General features: G+C 45.7%; 1 protein-coding gene across 1 annotated transcript in view; it reads right to left on the bottom strand.

The window, feature by feature from the left end:
• Positions 1-2,576: 2,576 nt before the first annotated feature.
• PHLPP1 (PH domain and leucine rich repeat protein phosphatase 1) overlaps positions 2,577-15,420 on the bottom strand; it is a 167,191-nt gene continuing 154,347 nt past the window's right edge. The window contains exons 14-17 of the mRNA XM_054985042.1: positions 14,712-14,816; positions 11,095-11,289; positions 8,587-8,815; positions 2,577-4,923 (exon numbers count right to left, since the gene is read on the bottom strand). Of these exons, the coding sequence (XP_054841017.1) occupies positions 3,793-4,923; positions 8,587-8,815; positions 11,095-11,289; positions 14,712-14,816 (1,660 nt within the window). The 3' untranslated portion in view covers positions 2,577-3,792. The remainder of the gene's footprint in view (positions 4,924-8,586; positions 8,816-11,094; positions 11,290-14,711; positions 14,817-15,420) is intronic.

The raw sequence follows: 15,420 nt of genomic DNA, 5'->3' as shown, positions 1-15,420 counted from the left end.
TTGCTTTGTGGAGACAGGCAATGCCAAACCACCTCTGAACCTCTCTTGCTTTGAAAACCCTCTGGGGTCACCCAGTCTGCTGTAACTTAACAGCACTTTACACAAACACTTTACCCCCACCTGGATAGCCAAAGCTACACCAACCTTGTCAGATCGCAGAAGCTAAGCAGTGTCTGGTCTGGTATGTACTTGGATGGGAGACCACCAAGGAAGTCCAGGGTTACTGTGCAGAGGCAGGCAATGGCAAACCTCCTCTGAACATCTCCTACCTTGAAAGCCCTACAAGGTCACCGTATGGTGGTGGCAACTTGACAGCAAGGGGGAAAAAAAGATGATTTTTAGAAACTAAAGGTATCCTAGAATTTATGTGTACAAGCATCAAACCACGTAGTCATGTATTCCCAACTTCAAGCCTGGTCACTTTGTTTTAAATATGTTATTGTTATTATGTCTAAAAGCCTGTGTGCTAAACACACTTTGCTGAATAAAGACTGGACTCCATTTTCATGTGCTCCTTCTTCCAAGAGCTGAGAGAGGCATGCATGGTTCTCCCTCCATTTTATCCTCACAACAACCCTGTGAGGTAGGTTCAGTTGAGAGATCACCCTATGAACACCACGGAAGTAGGGGTTAGAATACTGTTCCTGCTAGTAAATTGTACTGCTTACCTTTTCACCCAGATTCTGTTAACCCTAAATACAGTTATGTGTATGTCAGCCCTAAGAAACAAAAGTCGCAGCTTGTACAATAAAGCACAATGTGCCACTGTCCCGTTCTCAGAGAGCTCTAAAGCGGAGGGAATTGGAACCCATTTAGTATCTGCTTACACAATGCATATGAAAATGTAGTTATTGTGCCTGCATAACATGCCTAGAACTGGTGAGGAAAAATCTCAAGAATAAACCAAAATTTAACATACTAAAAACACTGACTTCAAGATTGTCTTGGAATACATTCTCATTTTTGTCACCACAAGGTGTATTAGTTCCCGTAGTATGAAAGCTAAATTCTAGGAAGATATATTTGGCTCTTACTGGGTGTGATAAATCATGTCAGGCTATGGAAATGACTTCATTACTTACAAATGAAATGCTGATAGGTTTTTAGTGTGTCACATTTTGAACGCACAAGCAGAGTGTTTGCAATCAATCATCCACTGTGGAATACACTGTTAAGACTTCAATGTAACAGTACAAGCAGCCTGCAAGTCCACTTCCTTGTAAACATGCAACGTTTATTTTTTATGCACTGTGTGGTTTGCAGCTGAATTGATGCAGTATTATCTCCATCTCAGTCCACTTCCTGTAGTTTTATTTCAAGAGGAAAGAATAAAATATATCCAATCTCGATGCAACTAATTACTTATGAAACCGTATAGATGTGATGTTTTGGGGTAGCGGTTTCATACAATGCAGCAGTTCTCCTGTGGGGACCTCTGGAAGTCTCTGGCTTGCTTTCATATATTCACCCCCAACACACACACACACCCCACCAAAGAAAATGATGTAAATCGGGGGGGGGGGGGGAGCTGACTGACAGATTTCTTGAAGTTTCTGTTGCATGCTAAGAAGAGTTGCTTTTCAGTGTAAATATTAAATTTGGCCTGTGCAACATGATACACTGACTGGGAGGTTAGTAGCAAAAGCCATGAGAGCCAAGGAGCATGCTGGGGCCTGCATTCAGTCTGCTCACAGGTCAGACAAAGCTGGTAGGCGGTCTGTTCTTTAGCTGTGTAGGGTAGGCAATGAACCATAGTTTGTGATTTAGCCAAATAGTGGCTTGCCCCAAAAGCAGAAGTGATTTCATTTTCAATCACTGAATATGGAAGAAGACAGCAGGAGGGAGTGCATGAATCCAAGGGACTACTCAGGCTTGTTTATCATGCCACAATCTTCTCCACACATCCCAATTATATTTGTTTACTTCATTTATACTGCACTTTTCTTCCCCATGGGGACTCAAAACGGCTTACATCTTTCTCTCATTTTTATCCTTGCAACATGTGGAAGGTCAGGCTGAGAATATGTGACTGGCCCAAGGTAACCCACCAAGCTTCCATGGCAAAGAGGGAATTAAAGCTGAATCTCCCAGATTCTAGTCCATCACTCTAACCACTACACCACGATGTGGGCTTGGCTTAGTGGTAAAGCACCTGCCGTATATGCAGAAGAAGGCCCCAGTTCAATACCAAACATCTCCAGTTTTGAGGGTCGGGTAGCAGAAAATGTGAAAGACCTCTGCCCAAGACCCAGGAAAGCCACTGTCAATAGTGATCTTGACAGACCAATAAGGGTGACTTGGTATAAGAGAGCTTCATGTGTGTTCAGTTACACGTAATCCCCTCCACCTTCGTGGATATTCTTGAAACAATACGCAGGGAATAGTTTTATAGACAGCAAGGCAATACTGTATCAACCAATAAATTGTAGTGACAAAGAATCTGAGGACTTGACATCCGGCATAAAGATTCTAGAAGAATTCATGGATCTTATGCCTCATATACTAACACATTCATGGCAAAGAAAAAAAATCATTACAGCAGAGTATGATTATTTGTAAATTTTTGTATTTATTATAACAAAAATTATGACATGTTCATTTGTGCATTCTTCTTCAATATAACTCTTGGTATGTAAATGATCTACAGTAAATGAACTCTATACAATCATGCTGGTTGTGGCAGCAGGGAGGAACACGTAAAAATGTGCCTGTAAAAGTCAACAGTGAAGAAAGACGAAACAACTCAGGTGGTCTGGGGCTCAATAACCCACCTCATCCCTAACGCAGCTTGTACAGCTGCCCCCTGCTAACGTGATGTGGATTGTGGCCCAAAGCGTCATTCACTTGGGAGCCATTGCACACGTGAACAAAACCTAACCTTGGTGACTTGGACCTAGCCAACCCAGGTGGCAACTGGATATGGCGGCATAGACACAATGGGTCAACCAGGGGCCCCGTACACCTTGGTCAGCCGATCTGCTGGGAAAACATCATGTTTATATGGCTGCCCTGCCCTGTAGGTTTGGTGGCATCACGGGTTGTCAGAGGGAGCTTTGACATATGTGCAAAAGCACCCTTGAGGAGGTGGAGAGGGGAGGGGATAAAACATTAGTTTATCAAGTTGCGTCCTCCTGCTGAGACTACAAAACATTTTAAGCATCACTATACAACACTGAGTTATTTACAGGAATTTCCCAATCAGCTGTTCTCTCAGAGAAAATTAGTGAATCTCAGTGACTCAAAGCCACTTGAAAGAGTAAAAGCAACTCCTAGGAGTTAGTCTCCGTAATTCTACAAATGTCTATCCATTTTCAAGACCAAAAAAAGCCTTTTTTTTCTCTCAAAGAAATACAGTATTACAATATTACTTAATCATTTAGCACTGGCAATACTGCCCCCGTTTTCCAAACAGACCAAAAAAAGGAAAAAAAAGAACCATTTTAAAAAATATTACATCCGCATCCGCATCATCAGTTTTCTCTGCAATATATTAAACCTTTTGTTCTTTTAATTTTTTTCTCCACTTTTTTTTTTCCTTTTTACATTTGATATGTTAAGGGTGGGGAAGGGAAGAGTTATTAAACTAGTTTATAATTCTAACTGGTGAAGTATCGCTAGAAGAGAATCGGTGATTATTACAGCTAACGAAACAAGAAGCAGCTGCAGTTCTCAGTAGGGGGGCAAGGCCAGGAAGAGGGAGTGGAACCGGCATCCCTTCCTCCCTGCTTGTGTAATACAAACCTAGGGGGTTCCAGCTCTCAATGTCATGTTCACTCATTGCAACAAGATGGGTCATAGCGGCGTATCGTAATAATCTGGCAGCTGGTCAATCTGGTATTGCCGCTGTTGATGTTGATGCTGCTGCTGCTGCTGCTGCTCATGGTGTTGTTTCATTATTTCCTTGACTTCCTCCTCAAGCTCAGGCGGGATGATAAACTGATCATCTGGATCTGGCTGAGCTGGGGCAGCAAAGTAACCCCCCGTTTTTCTGAGGGGCGCATCAGCTGCTACTTCGATCAGATTGTGGCTCCTCTCCTGAGGAGCCACAGATCCATTGCCTCGGCGGCGCCCAATAGTACCTGTGGCAGAAAGGTCGGCCTTCCTAAGGAGGCACGACTCCTCTTCGTTTGCGCTGATGACGATGCCTTCATCGTTGGCTTCCATGGGCACCTGCAACAGCAGCTGCTTCTCCTTCGTTCGGCTGCAGTGGATGTCCACTTCCACTTCTACTCGACTGCCGTTGGAAAAGACGCCTTCGATCGGCTCCTCGTCATCACTGTCAAGGCCATTGTCCGAAAAGGCGCTGGAAAAGGTTGCGCTGGACAGCTGCCTTTGGAAAGAGTTTGAGAGGCAGACTGGGTGGAGCATGCAGCGCTGTTCGTTGGGGTAGGCTGGACTGTTTTCATTCAAAGTTACCTGAGGGGGCTCATCAGAGGCTGTGGACCCCACCTCACTGCTCATTTCAGAGGTTGAAATCTCGCTGCTGATCTCAGAAGCCATTCCACTGCTAGAGGAGGGCATCCCCAAAGCATCAGAAGGCTTATCTTTAATGACAACGTTGACTGACTGGGGAAAGATACCTGGGCTGGGAGGCGGGACACCACCGAGCTCACAGCAGCAGAAACTGTCCTCAGTCACGTTAAGCTGAACCACCACAGCACTGAGGCTATCGTTGCAGCCGTAACTCTGAGCCAACGTGCAGAGTTTCTTGGCAGCTCCCAGCGCATCGGGCACGTTCCGGACAGCTTCCACCGCTTCGTCAACGGAGAGGCTGTCCCACAGGCCTTTGCTCCCCAGGATGAAGAACTCGTCTTGAGGAGTCAAAGTGATAGACTGCACATGAGGACGAGGAACCACGCTTGGATGAAGGAAGGTGTATCCTAAGATCCTTGTTGAGTCTGTCACACCATTCACTTTGCCATCCTGGAATACAAAAAGGTAAACTGATGAGAAGTGAGCATGCAATCAATTAGCAACAAGCTGGACACTCATCAGGAATCATGGGGGGGGGGGGACTATACAGAAATCCCCACCTAGTGCCATCACTCTCCAAATTCTCTGCCTGAAGCACTGAACAAGGTTTGTTAGCCCACACAGGATGATACAGCCATAAATGCTAACTTGTAGTGCAACAACAGCACGACATCCAGTGATGTGTGGATGTAGTACCTTGCTGTGCTGCTTCAGTCATCTACACGGGCTGGCCAGTATACACCACAGATCACGTGGTGCTCAGGTCTCAAGCATTTGGAGAAGGAGGGAACTACATAGCATAAAAAGATAAAAACTGAAAAAACAAACGTCTTGAGTGCCGACATCCTCCTTATTAGTTTAGCTCATAGTATTGTCCTAGTTAAAAACTACATTATCTGAGATGCTGGCAAGGGGTGGGGGAGGAAAAATATGACAGGTTGCACGTGGCCAACATACAGAGAACCACGTGGCATCGAAACAGAACCAAGAGTCAACACATTGTGTTTTAGTATGTCACTCTACAGCACGCTTGTTCAACCTATGGCCTCTACCAACCTATAGCCAATAGGACTGCTGAAGTGTTGACTTTCTATCTGGCCACATCCCTGTTCCAGATACCTTCAATGATGACATTACAAATACACGTAGACACATATGCTATATGCAACAACTGGAGGATCATCAGGCCATGCTGTTCCCTTCCCAAAAGACCAAAACCAAGCAAAATTATTCCTCTGTACCCAAAGTAAACCTCAAGTAGGCAGAATGCAGAGAAGGGAATCTTGATGGTTTTCAATCAGTTACGGCATAGCAGAAATGTTTCCACATGCCCTAGTTACTTAACGTACTTCCTGCTAGATGTTAATCCATTTCCTTTGGGAAATGTCATATCTGAGGGGGAACACACTGTTAACAAAATACAAGTCTTGGAGAAATCAATCCCACGTATATATTCAGATCTCAAGGTTCTGGCTGGATTAGGATCCAAACAAACTGAGTTGCGGACAGAGACACAAATTGAGTTGCGGACACATTGGATTTCACTGCTTATGTCTCTTGGAGCATGCATGAAAGGGGAGCAAGGGGGAAGGAAAGTCTTATTTCCAAGCAGCATCTTTTATTCCCTGCAAGTTTTAAATGTTATAAATAATGCTAAAGAAATGTGATTAAATGAATCATGCAGTTTGACATGTTTCCATCGCTTGCTTTAAGTCTGAACAGGGTTCCCTCCTTGTTCTCCTAAGCAACACACGCTACTGGTTAATTATGGTACACAGGAAATGGATCCCTTTTAATTCCCCATGTGTTGGGCGTAACCACTTTCCTTCCTGGGGAGATTTGGAAGGTAGACTGTATGTTAAAAGCAGCGGACTTATTTAATGAGCAGGATGTAAAAAACGTATCCAGTTCTCTTGCCGTGTCTGTTTATTTTTATCTGAACAGGAAGGAACACAGCATTGTGCTTCAGGTCCTTTTGGAACAGGCTCTCCCCCTTTGGCAAACTCAAGTAGTATTGTCCATTTGTACCCCCCCCTTTGGCAAACACACATAGCACTACCCACTTGTACCTTTTAGCGTGGAAGACCCAGGTGAGCATATGTACTTGCAAAGAGCCACTGCACAGAGAAGCAAAGAATGCACGTCGTTTTGTCCCCCTGCACCCCAAAGCACAAGCGATGTAGCCCCTCCGCAGCCAATGGCTTTGTGAGCAGGGGACCCAGGGGGTTCCTTACCCTCTGGCCAGCATACTTGAGAGGGATGCTGCTTCTCTTCCTTGGCTAAACACAGTCCTTAGACAAAACACTGCGGGTGTCTTCAGGGGTGTGCTTGCCGCCAGCGAAGCAACGGAAACAGCCACTCCCACTCCAAACACAAGAGTACAGTGCAAACAACAGAGCGGGAGGGAGAGCGGGTGTGCTGGTCCCCCCCTGCACAACTGCCTGGTCGTCTGCAGTGGCGGCATGAACTCTCTGCTCCCTCCCTGTGATCAGTGACATTTGGAAAGCAGTGTCACTGGTCACAGGGAGGGGTTAGACAGGCTGCAAATGACCAGACCACACACAGGCAAGGGGTGGGGCCAGCACACTCTCCTCCCGTGTGTCCAGTGAACAGATGGGCGTCTGTGTTACGACAGAAGCACGCAGGAGATGCTGATTAGCATACGAGGACTGCTGGCCCTTAGGTAGGTCCCCATCTTTGCTGGCAATGAAGCAATAAACTCATCGAATTTCAGGCCAAGGAGGAGATTTTTTTTTTCTTGATGGAGACAAATGGGCCGGATGGAGATAACCATTTGCCCACCTGCCAGGAAGAAGCAAGATAAGAGTGCTGTTTTGGATATCTTGAGTTAGGGCAATAAAAGTTTGGGAACTTGCGCCTTGGTATGACTGAAGAAAAGCGCAGGGCAGTAGCGCACGTGGGAACTCAAACCCAACTCTACAATAGATCAGGAGCGAAACCAGTTTTAAAAGTTTAATGTGCTCTGGGAAAGGTGTGGAAGTCAAGGTCTGGGGAATGGTGAGTTGAGTAATGGAGCGCAGTCTGCCCTGACGCTCAAAGTTCCAGCTTTGCTTGCATCTATTCCTCAGAACGGAACGCCAAGGTAAAAGACCAGTGACTTCTTCAAGTTAGTTAGCCTGATATTTCGTTGTTTTTCTTAGTTCTGTAACACCTCTGTAATGTTTTGATATAGTTTTCCAGTGCTCCTGTGCACTAGTGAACTGCGATGTAAATAAAGATACTTCCCCCCTTTCTACAGATCTCAGACTGTGTTCAAAGACCTCACCCAGGGTCCTTGGCTGCTAGTCCACCCACAGACCAAAAAATCCTGGACTGGACAAAAGTCTCTTAGTAGGCAGGGGAAGAGGATGTGTGCAGCAGCTCACAAGTACACAGGCAGCCTCAAACCACAGATAGTGAAAGAATGGGCAGAGACTGAGCCCTGGCATTGGTTACCCAAGTAAGACAAGAGAGGGGAGAGCAAGAGGGAAATCCAAACCCTTTTGCACACATGCAGATTCCCCACCCCCTCTCGGGCACTCTCGGGCATGGAAACTGGCCAAAGGGTGGGCGTGGTGGAGTACAGTCATCACAGCCTGTACTGGGCTTAGCTCGACATGGAACCCTCTGGTTGAGCCAAAGCATCACAGAAGATAAGATGCCCTTGCTTCAGTCCCCGCATGAAGAGGCTTTCCAGGACTGAACTCTCTCTTCACGCTGAGGAATGCCTCTTTATGAGAGGAGCAGCACTTCTAAAACAGCAGCTCTTCTTTTAGAAATAAAAGGAGGACCTTGCCTCCACTCACCCGCCCCACAAAAGCTGGCTTCTTAGTGCAACGCTACAATGACCAGATCAAGAGAACAACTGATGTCGGCACAGCAAATGCTTCAGAAGGCAGCAAAGCCGAACTGGCTCAGCCTTCGAGGCATACCTTGCAACTTGGTGCAGAACAGCAGAATGGAACTGGGATTGTTTGTGCGCGCGCACTTATGCGGGCATGCAAATGCTCGTATATGGTGCCTTTATGTACCTGTTTGGAGAAAGAAAGTAATCTACAGGACTTCCTTTGCTGCCTCCTCATTGTCCCCCCACAACATCATCCAGTTTCTTACCTCTGTGATTATGGCCTTATGCTGCTTGATCCTCTTTAGCTCCTCTTCACAGTTCATCGTGTAAGACCTGGACAAAGGCAGAGGTTTCCCATTCCGGCAGAGAACGGATTGGCACTTCCCCACGTTCGCAGAGGTTAAGGTGAAGCATCCACCTGGGTCTATCGGATCGTGCTTTATATGGCAAAGGACAGCAGAGCCACCAAGCTTCTGTCCAGCAGTTCCAAGTTTCCTAAAAATTAAAAAAAAAAAAAGACATTGGCTATCTATACAGAACAACAGCAACTATCCCATGCATTCCATGAAGCCATAAGATGAGGAACAGCTCATGATTTTGATAAGCTCTGTCCTAGTAGGGCTGCCACAAAAATGTCCCCCAAAGCAAAATGCAAATACGGATTTGGAAGGTCTTCTCAGGTGAAACATCTGAAGAATTTCAAGGGAAGCGCCAAAAGCGTTTCTGATAAAATGCAAGGGCGGGGCACATTCCTCAGGGACGTTCCTTACACTCCTCTGCACTGGAGAAAACAAGATGGCCTATTTCACTGCAGTGCCGCAGGGCAGCCATCCGTTTCACGTGCCACTATTCGTAGCTAGTTGAAAAATTTTTCTAAGCAAAAAAGGAGGAACATTTGGCCTATGGATTCACATCACTCAGATTTGGAAGCAGGCACAATGCCTGGGCCATTCATCTCCTACTGATGACATCCTTTCAGTTCCTTCCATCTCCTAAAACCGGGCCTCTCCGTGCCAAGCCGGTATAAAACACTGCACCAAAGTGGATTCCCCACCCCCATCCCAAGGCTGCAATTTCAACAATCTGTTGATGAATCAGGGCTGACACTTGGACGGATCACAATAAAGTTTAGGCACAATGGGTAATACAATTATTTATCTCGGATGCATATAGCTAGGCGATCTATCTGGCAATCTATCTTCCCTTTTGGATTTTTTTTTTTGGATACAGGAAGCAGCTCATGACATTTATCTTTATAAAAAGTCCTTAAGATGAGTCTCTTTGGAAAATTTAATGGAGGAAAGTGGGCTGTGACAAATAGGATTTTCAAGCACAGCATCAGTGCCAAGCTCATTTGTCCACTACAAGCAGAAGACAGGAAATGCAGTAGTGAAGTTGCTACCATACAGGGCAAACGGATACCAGCTTTTACTCATTTTTATGCTATTAAGCACTGGGTTCAAGAAACTGGCCCACCAATGCTGATCTTCCCTGGAACATGCAAGAAGATGGGCATGGCCCGAGTGCTCTAGGATGCACCTTTGACCCTACATGGGCAGGGGTTCCTTGACTGATGCGCAGGGAATCCTTGTAAAATGAATAAATGTGGGAAGAGTTTGGTGTATAAAGGCAGGAAATACGAAACCCCCTGAAAACAGCCACAGTGCAAGTCTTGAAGTGTTACATGGGCCTCCAATAAGGTGCCCCCACCCATTCTCCATTATTCCCTATGGGGAAAATTATCTAGGTCAAAGCTGACAAGGCATTCCCTTGCTTCAGTTTGCTTCTGTTGGGTTAAGTTGCAACAGTTTCACTTGCTTCAGTTTGGTTTGGGTGGAATGGATGTGATTCTCTGATGGGGTGTTGGTCCCCTTCCTTCACTTTGGTTCTGCGGGGATTCTTCCATTCCTGTGATTCAGTTTGGTTCTATTGGGCTTTCTCTGGGATGGACTCAACTTGCATTTGGGAGTGTACCTTAGCGATGGCAGCCTTGCCCCAGTGTGTTTCTGCAATGGGAGTCTGACTTTTTTCTCACAGAAAACAATGAAGTGGCTGGGTGGGGTCACCTTGTTCAATGGCTCATAGAATTGGTTCCCAGGGCCCAATCTTCCTGAAACTTGGGGAGTCATTAGAGGACAGTCAGCAGTAGATCCCCTGAAGATTTGGTGGAGTTTTCAGGAAAACTGCCACACACACACACACTCCAGGTAGCTCCCAGATATTTTTCCTCATAAGGAACAATGGAGAATGGATAGGGGCACCTTCTTCGGGGGCTCATAAAATTGCTCTCTGGGGTCCATGAAATTTGGGGAATCATTAGAGGGCAGTCAGAAGTAGGTTCTCTCCAAATTTGGTAGTTTGGTTGAAAAATGACCCCCTCCAGCCCAACTGTATCTCCCAATCCGATTTTCCCATAGAAACAATGGCCGAATTTTTTGGGAATACCTGAACCAAATTAGATTCAGATTCAGTAAAAAAAAAAAAATCAGATTTACCAAATTTGGGGGGGGGGCATACCCCTACATACTACAATTCCTGTGAATCTGGACAATGTCTTGTACAAGTAGAAATGCATGTTGGAATATGGTAGGCTTAAAGCTTGCCCAAGCTGCCAGCAGTCTTTTTTGTACTCCTCTAGCAAGGGCAGCAGCACCCACAGGAATCTTCTGCTGTATCCAACCCATGGTCAGTGCCCTGCTGGATCTGCCTTTCTAAACCAGCCCTCAGAACAAGCTCATGGAAACAACAAGATGTTTGGTACAGGATAAACCAACCTCTGCATGACAATGAAAGTGTTGCTCATGTACTCCTCTTCATTCTTTGTTTTCTGCAGTTCCTCTGCCAAGATGTCGCTCATGGTGCACTGCAGAAGGTAAGGGACTTCCACATTACGGTCTCCATCAAAGACTCCATAGAGAGCCTCCCTGTTGTCGCAGAAGTTGTTGGCTGAAAGAGCTGCCACGCAGAGCCTGCAGAAATGCAAAAAAAGGGACAAAGAGCAACCAAAGGCAGCTTAGCAAGCATGCACTTCGCATGACCGTTATGCCACAAGGCCATCAAGCGTCCCTTTAGGAAGTATGGAGAGACATTAGTTTCAAGGGAAGCTTTTTTGGCACCCCAACAGGAAAAGCGTATAAAACCTGAAATCAAGATGACGAACGTAGCCCTTTACATGAAAACCTGTACCTCTATACAAACTGAATACAACCAGAAAGAACAGATACGCAAAACAGGGCCAAACCTATTTCGGTGCAGGACGTGGAAAGCTCTTGGACTAGTACCAAGACTGCTGTGTGGGTGTGTGGGGTGTGTGTGTGGAGGCAGTCTAGGGCTGCAGAAATCCTGGGGCTCAAGGAATTGGGCAAGCGACAAGATTTGTTTTCCTGTGGCATTTGGGTTGGGCTGGCGTACTGTGAAGAACGGTCCAGAGGGAATCTTTGTCTAGGATTCATGGTTGCTTTCAGCAGCCTCAACTAGAACTAAGGTGGTCCAGGTTCAAATCCCAAGGCAGCCATGAAACTCACGATGTCCAGCTGCCAAAGAACATTCCCAGAGCTGGGTTAGGTGTGGGATTTGGAGTAAGGATGGACGAAGGAGTGTAATTGCTTCTTCATCCTCTTCCACTAGCACAGGGCTAAGCGGCATAACCTCGTTTCTCCTCACTCTGGCCCACTGACTTGGATCCTGTAACCCTAGGAATGACCTTTCTGGAGAGGCTGGAAGGGGCTTTCAGGAATGGAGAGGAACATGGGAAATCGTCTGTGTATGTATGATTGCATACACACTGCCACCACCATAACTATCATTATGCATTACTTATATCAAAGTACTGGGCAGGCGGTGGGGTTTGAATGAAAAGAGATCCACTGGCTAAAGGCAGGACACCTATGATGCAGAACACAGCAAGTCATGTGTCTTCCCGTGTGTTCTTCCTCTGACTGCAATATCGTACTGCTGATTGTCAAGTTCAGCCCCCTAGCCCCCCCTCCCACTCCCTCCAAATTCAACAGCTTATCTGTACACAGCAATAATAATGAGGGATGAAGAGAGACACCATAGCATAAATTGAATTTAGCCTCGAGACCTCTACAGGAGCTGCCAGAGTTGGTCAGTGTGATTATTACTGAGGGCTGCGGGCCAATTTAAAGCCACGGTGCCAAATGTTTGGATTCCCCACCCACCCCGCTCAGACCAACTGAACAGAATCCGGCTGGTGCTTGATTTGAGCTTTGGAAAGCAGCTACCTGGACAAGAGCAGGGCAATTTTAAAGAAGTTATACAGTCACCCAAGGAGGACCTGACCATATCAGCTTTTTGGAATGTTGTCTCTCTGAAATGTCAAGAATCATCAAACACTTTAGCATTTCATGAGATTTTCACATACCACCCCACACTGTAGGCCACTACTCTACTTCCAGCAGTATATCGAGCCCGCTTAATAAAAGTGCGTCAGCAAACAGCAACTCGTAGGAAATAGCAGGGATCTGCTTAAACTGTTCAGCTTTTACAAAAACTTAAACCCCATATGTGTACTCCAAGAGTTAAGTGCATTCGTTTTAATCTGTGTTTCTCTATGCACAGTACAGTGTTCAGTACTAGGTTCTGAACATCCATTGCACTAGATCAGAAATCAGTGTGGTGCGCAACCAAACATACCAAAAGGGCTAGGAACTTGATTTTTTAAAAAAATTTGAGTAGTAATCTTCTCTAACTCTGCACAGAATGAAAGCATAATTCTGCAGTAGCACAAGAAGTGTAGAGTCAGCTCACTAAAGACTGCTACTTGCACTCTTTTGAAAAATCAAGTTCCTTGCCTTTATGGCTGTGAAACTATGCTTGGCAGTGCGTCACTGATTTCTGATCTCAGAAGACAAAGGTGGCTGCCTGCTAGCAGGTGGGGGCAGAATTCCAGGGCACTGCACTGCTTTCTTTGCCGCTCTACATGACTAGGAAAACAAAGAATAAATTATGCAAACGTTTCTGCAAGACTATCCACTTATAGTCTCGCCATAATAGGCTAAGTCTTGCTACAGGGATGCCTCCACATGTCTACTCGGTGAAGCTTCTGCAATATATTCAAAGATGGCGCGGAGACTGCACGTGTGTCTTCGCTGGTCTTCCAATAGCACAGGGCCCTTCCCTCACTGTCTAGCATGGAAGAGCTTTCTGTTTCTCCAGATGTCCCCCACAGTCCACATACTGTTTCCAATGCTACCGGAGGACAAAAAAGAGTCATTAACAGCAGATCAGACGTCTTAGCCCTTGTCTGGGATAGGCAGCTGGAAGCTTTTGGAGGAACAAAATAAGCTTCCAAGATCATCACATTGCTGCATCTCTGAGGCAGACTGGGCCTGGATTTTCAGCTAATCCTCTGAGTTAAGTGGGATTGACTCTTATCACAGATGCCTTTACAGATGGGAAGGCCAAAGTTGGCGAGACTCTATACAGGTACATTGTTGTACCCTTCACCTCAGGCCTGCTATTTTACTGCTGCAAGATTGAACACAAAAAATCCAAACCTCTATGGCTACCTTGAAGGAAAAGGCAACTCTGAGGTATTTAGCCCTTTTTGGAGGGCAGATGTGTATCATAACTCATCTTACAGGAGACAGAGATGAAGTGATATTTACGTAGAATTATAATGGTGGGATGAATAATTGAGAAATGTAAGCTTGAACGAGGATAGTGGAGATGCCTTGCTTTGATGGAAGGGAAGAGGGAGAAATGGACCTAATTCATTAGAGCAGTGAACCCTTGGGGTAAAATGTGTGCCTTTCCCTTATAAATTAGTAAAATGACATAACAACTTGGTGCCATTCCTTGGAGATAAGATTCAGACACATCCTCAAAACAAACTAATTAACCTCCCTCACAATGAGCCCCGTGGCGCAGAGTGGTAAGCGGCAGTACTGCAGTCCAAGCTCTGCTCATGACTTGAGTTCGATCCTGGCGGAAGCCGGGTTCAAGTAGCCGGCTCAAAGCTGACTCCGCCTTTCATCCTTCCGAGGTTGATAAAATGAGTACCCAGTTTCCTGGGGGTAAAGTGTAGACGGACTGGGGAAGGCAATGGCAAACCACCCTGTAAAAAAGTCTGCCAAGAAAACGTTGTGATGCGATGTGCCCCCATGGGTCAGTAATGACTTGCTGCTTGCACAGGGGACTACCTTTATATTTTAACCTCCCTCACACTGGATTTTAAGAGGATTTTCAAACTGGGGATCCAGCAGACGTTGCTGAATAGGTACTCCCCCTTCACAAACACAGAGGTTCTCTCTGGGGATCACACCATTATCAACGGCCTGAATCAGGCTGTTACAGAGTACCTAAGCCAGCTCTGGTAAAACCAGATTTTTATATCGATGTGGCCTTTCTACCAACGTTAAGCACTTACTTGTTCTTCACCCCCGAAGCTTCAGTAAATCCATGGCTCCACACCGCTGGAGCTCCAGATGCATCCCCGGCCGACGGCTGGTCAATCTTGAAACAACGGATGTTGCTAAAATGAAAAGAACCCACCGCCAAAGAATAAGTACTTCAAAGTCAAACAAGAGAGTCTCATGTTTTTCCTCTTCTCTTATTCCATTATACTAGTTATAGTTCAAGTTGCTTGATGAAAGCGTATTTAGTGTAGCATCCATGTATCCACAAATACAGACTGTGGGGAACAAGCAGCAGCTTAGAAGTAAATGCGCATGAGCATGCGCCATGCTCAACGGCTGCTTTCTTTGGTATAGTAACTGCTTTAAAAATATCATAGATGTACAAATAGTCATATATGGAGGTTCAGCTACAGACACACCTTCTCTGTATACAAAGTTGGAAAGCAGTAAAAGAGCAACTGGTATCTCTCCCCCAGCCACCACTGTCTAGCAAAAAGACCTTCATGTTTTCCAGGCAGAAGAGGAAGAGAATGTACCCGAATGTACTAGTCTTTTCTTCATCCTCAGTCCCCTTCTTCCTTGGTGGCCAAGCCACCAAGTGTGAGGAGTAACCACACACAAAGTTACTCCCACGTACAATCAATGGGACTCTTCAGTTTAGAAAAGAGACAATTATGGGGGAAAGGGTGAAGGTTTATAATATGTACAGGGTAGAAGAGA

The sequence above is a fragment of the Eublepharis macularius genome, chromosome 7 (assembly GCF_028583425.1).
Source record: "Eublepharis macularius isolate TG4126 chromosome 7, MPM_Emac_v1.0, whole genome shotgun sequence".
Lineage (NCBI taxonomy): Eukaryota > Metazoa > Chordata > Lepidosauria > Squamata > Eublepharidae > Eublepharis > Eublepharis macularius.
The sequence above is the reverse complement of the archived record's forward strand: the minus strand, read 5'-3'. Positions and strand labels throughout refer to the sequence as shown.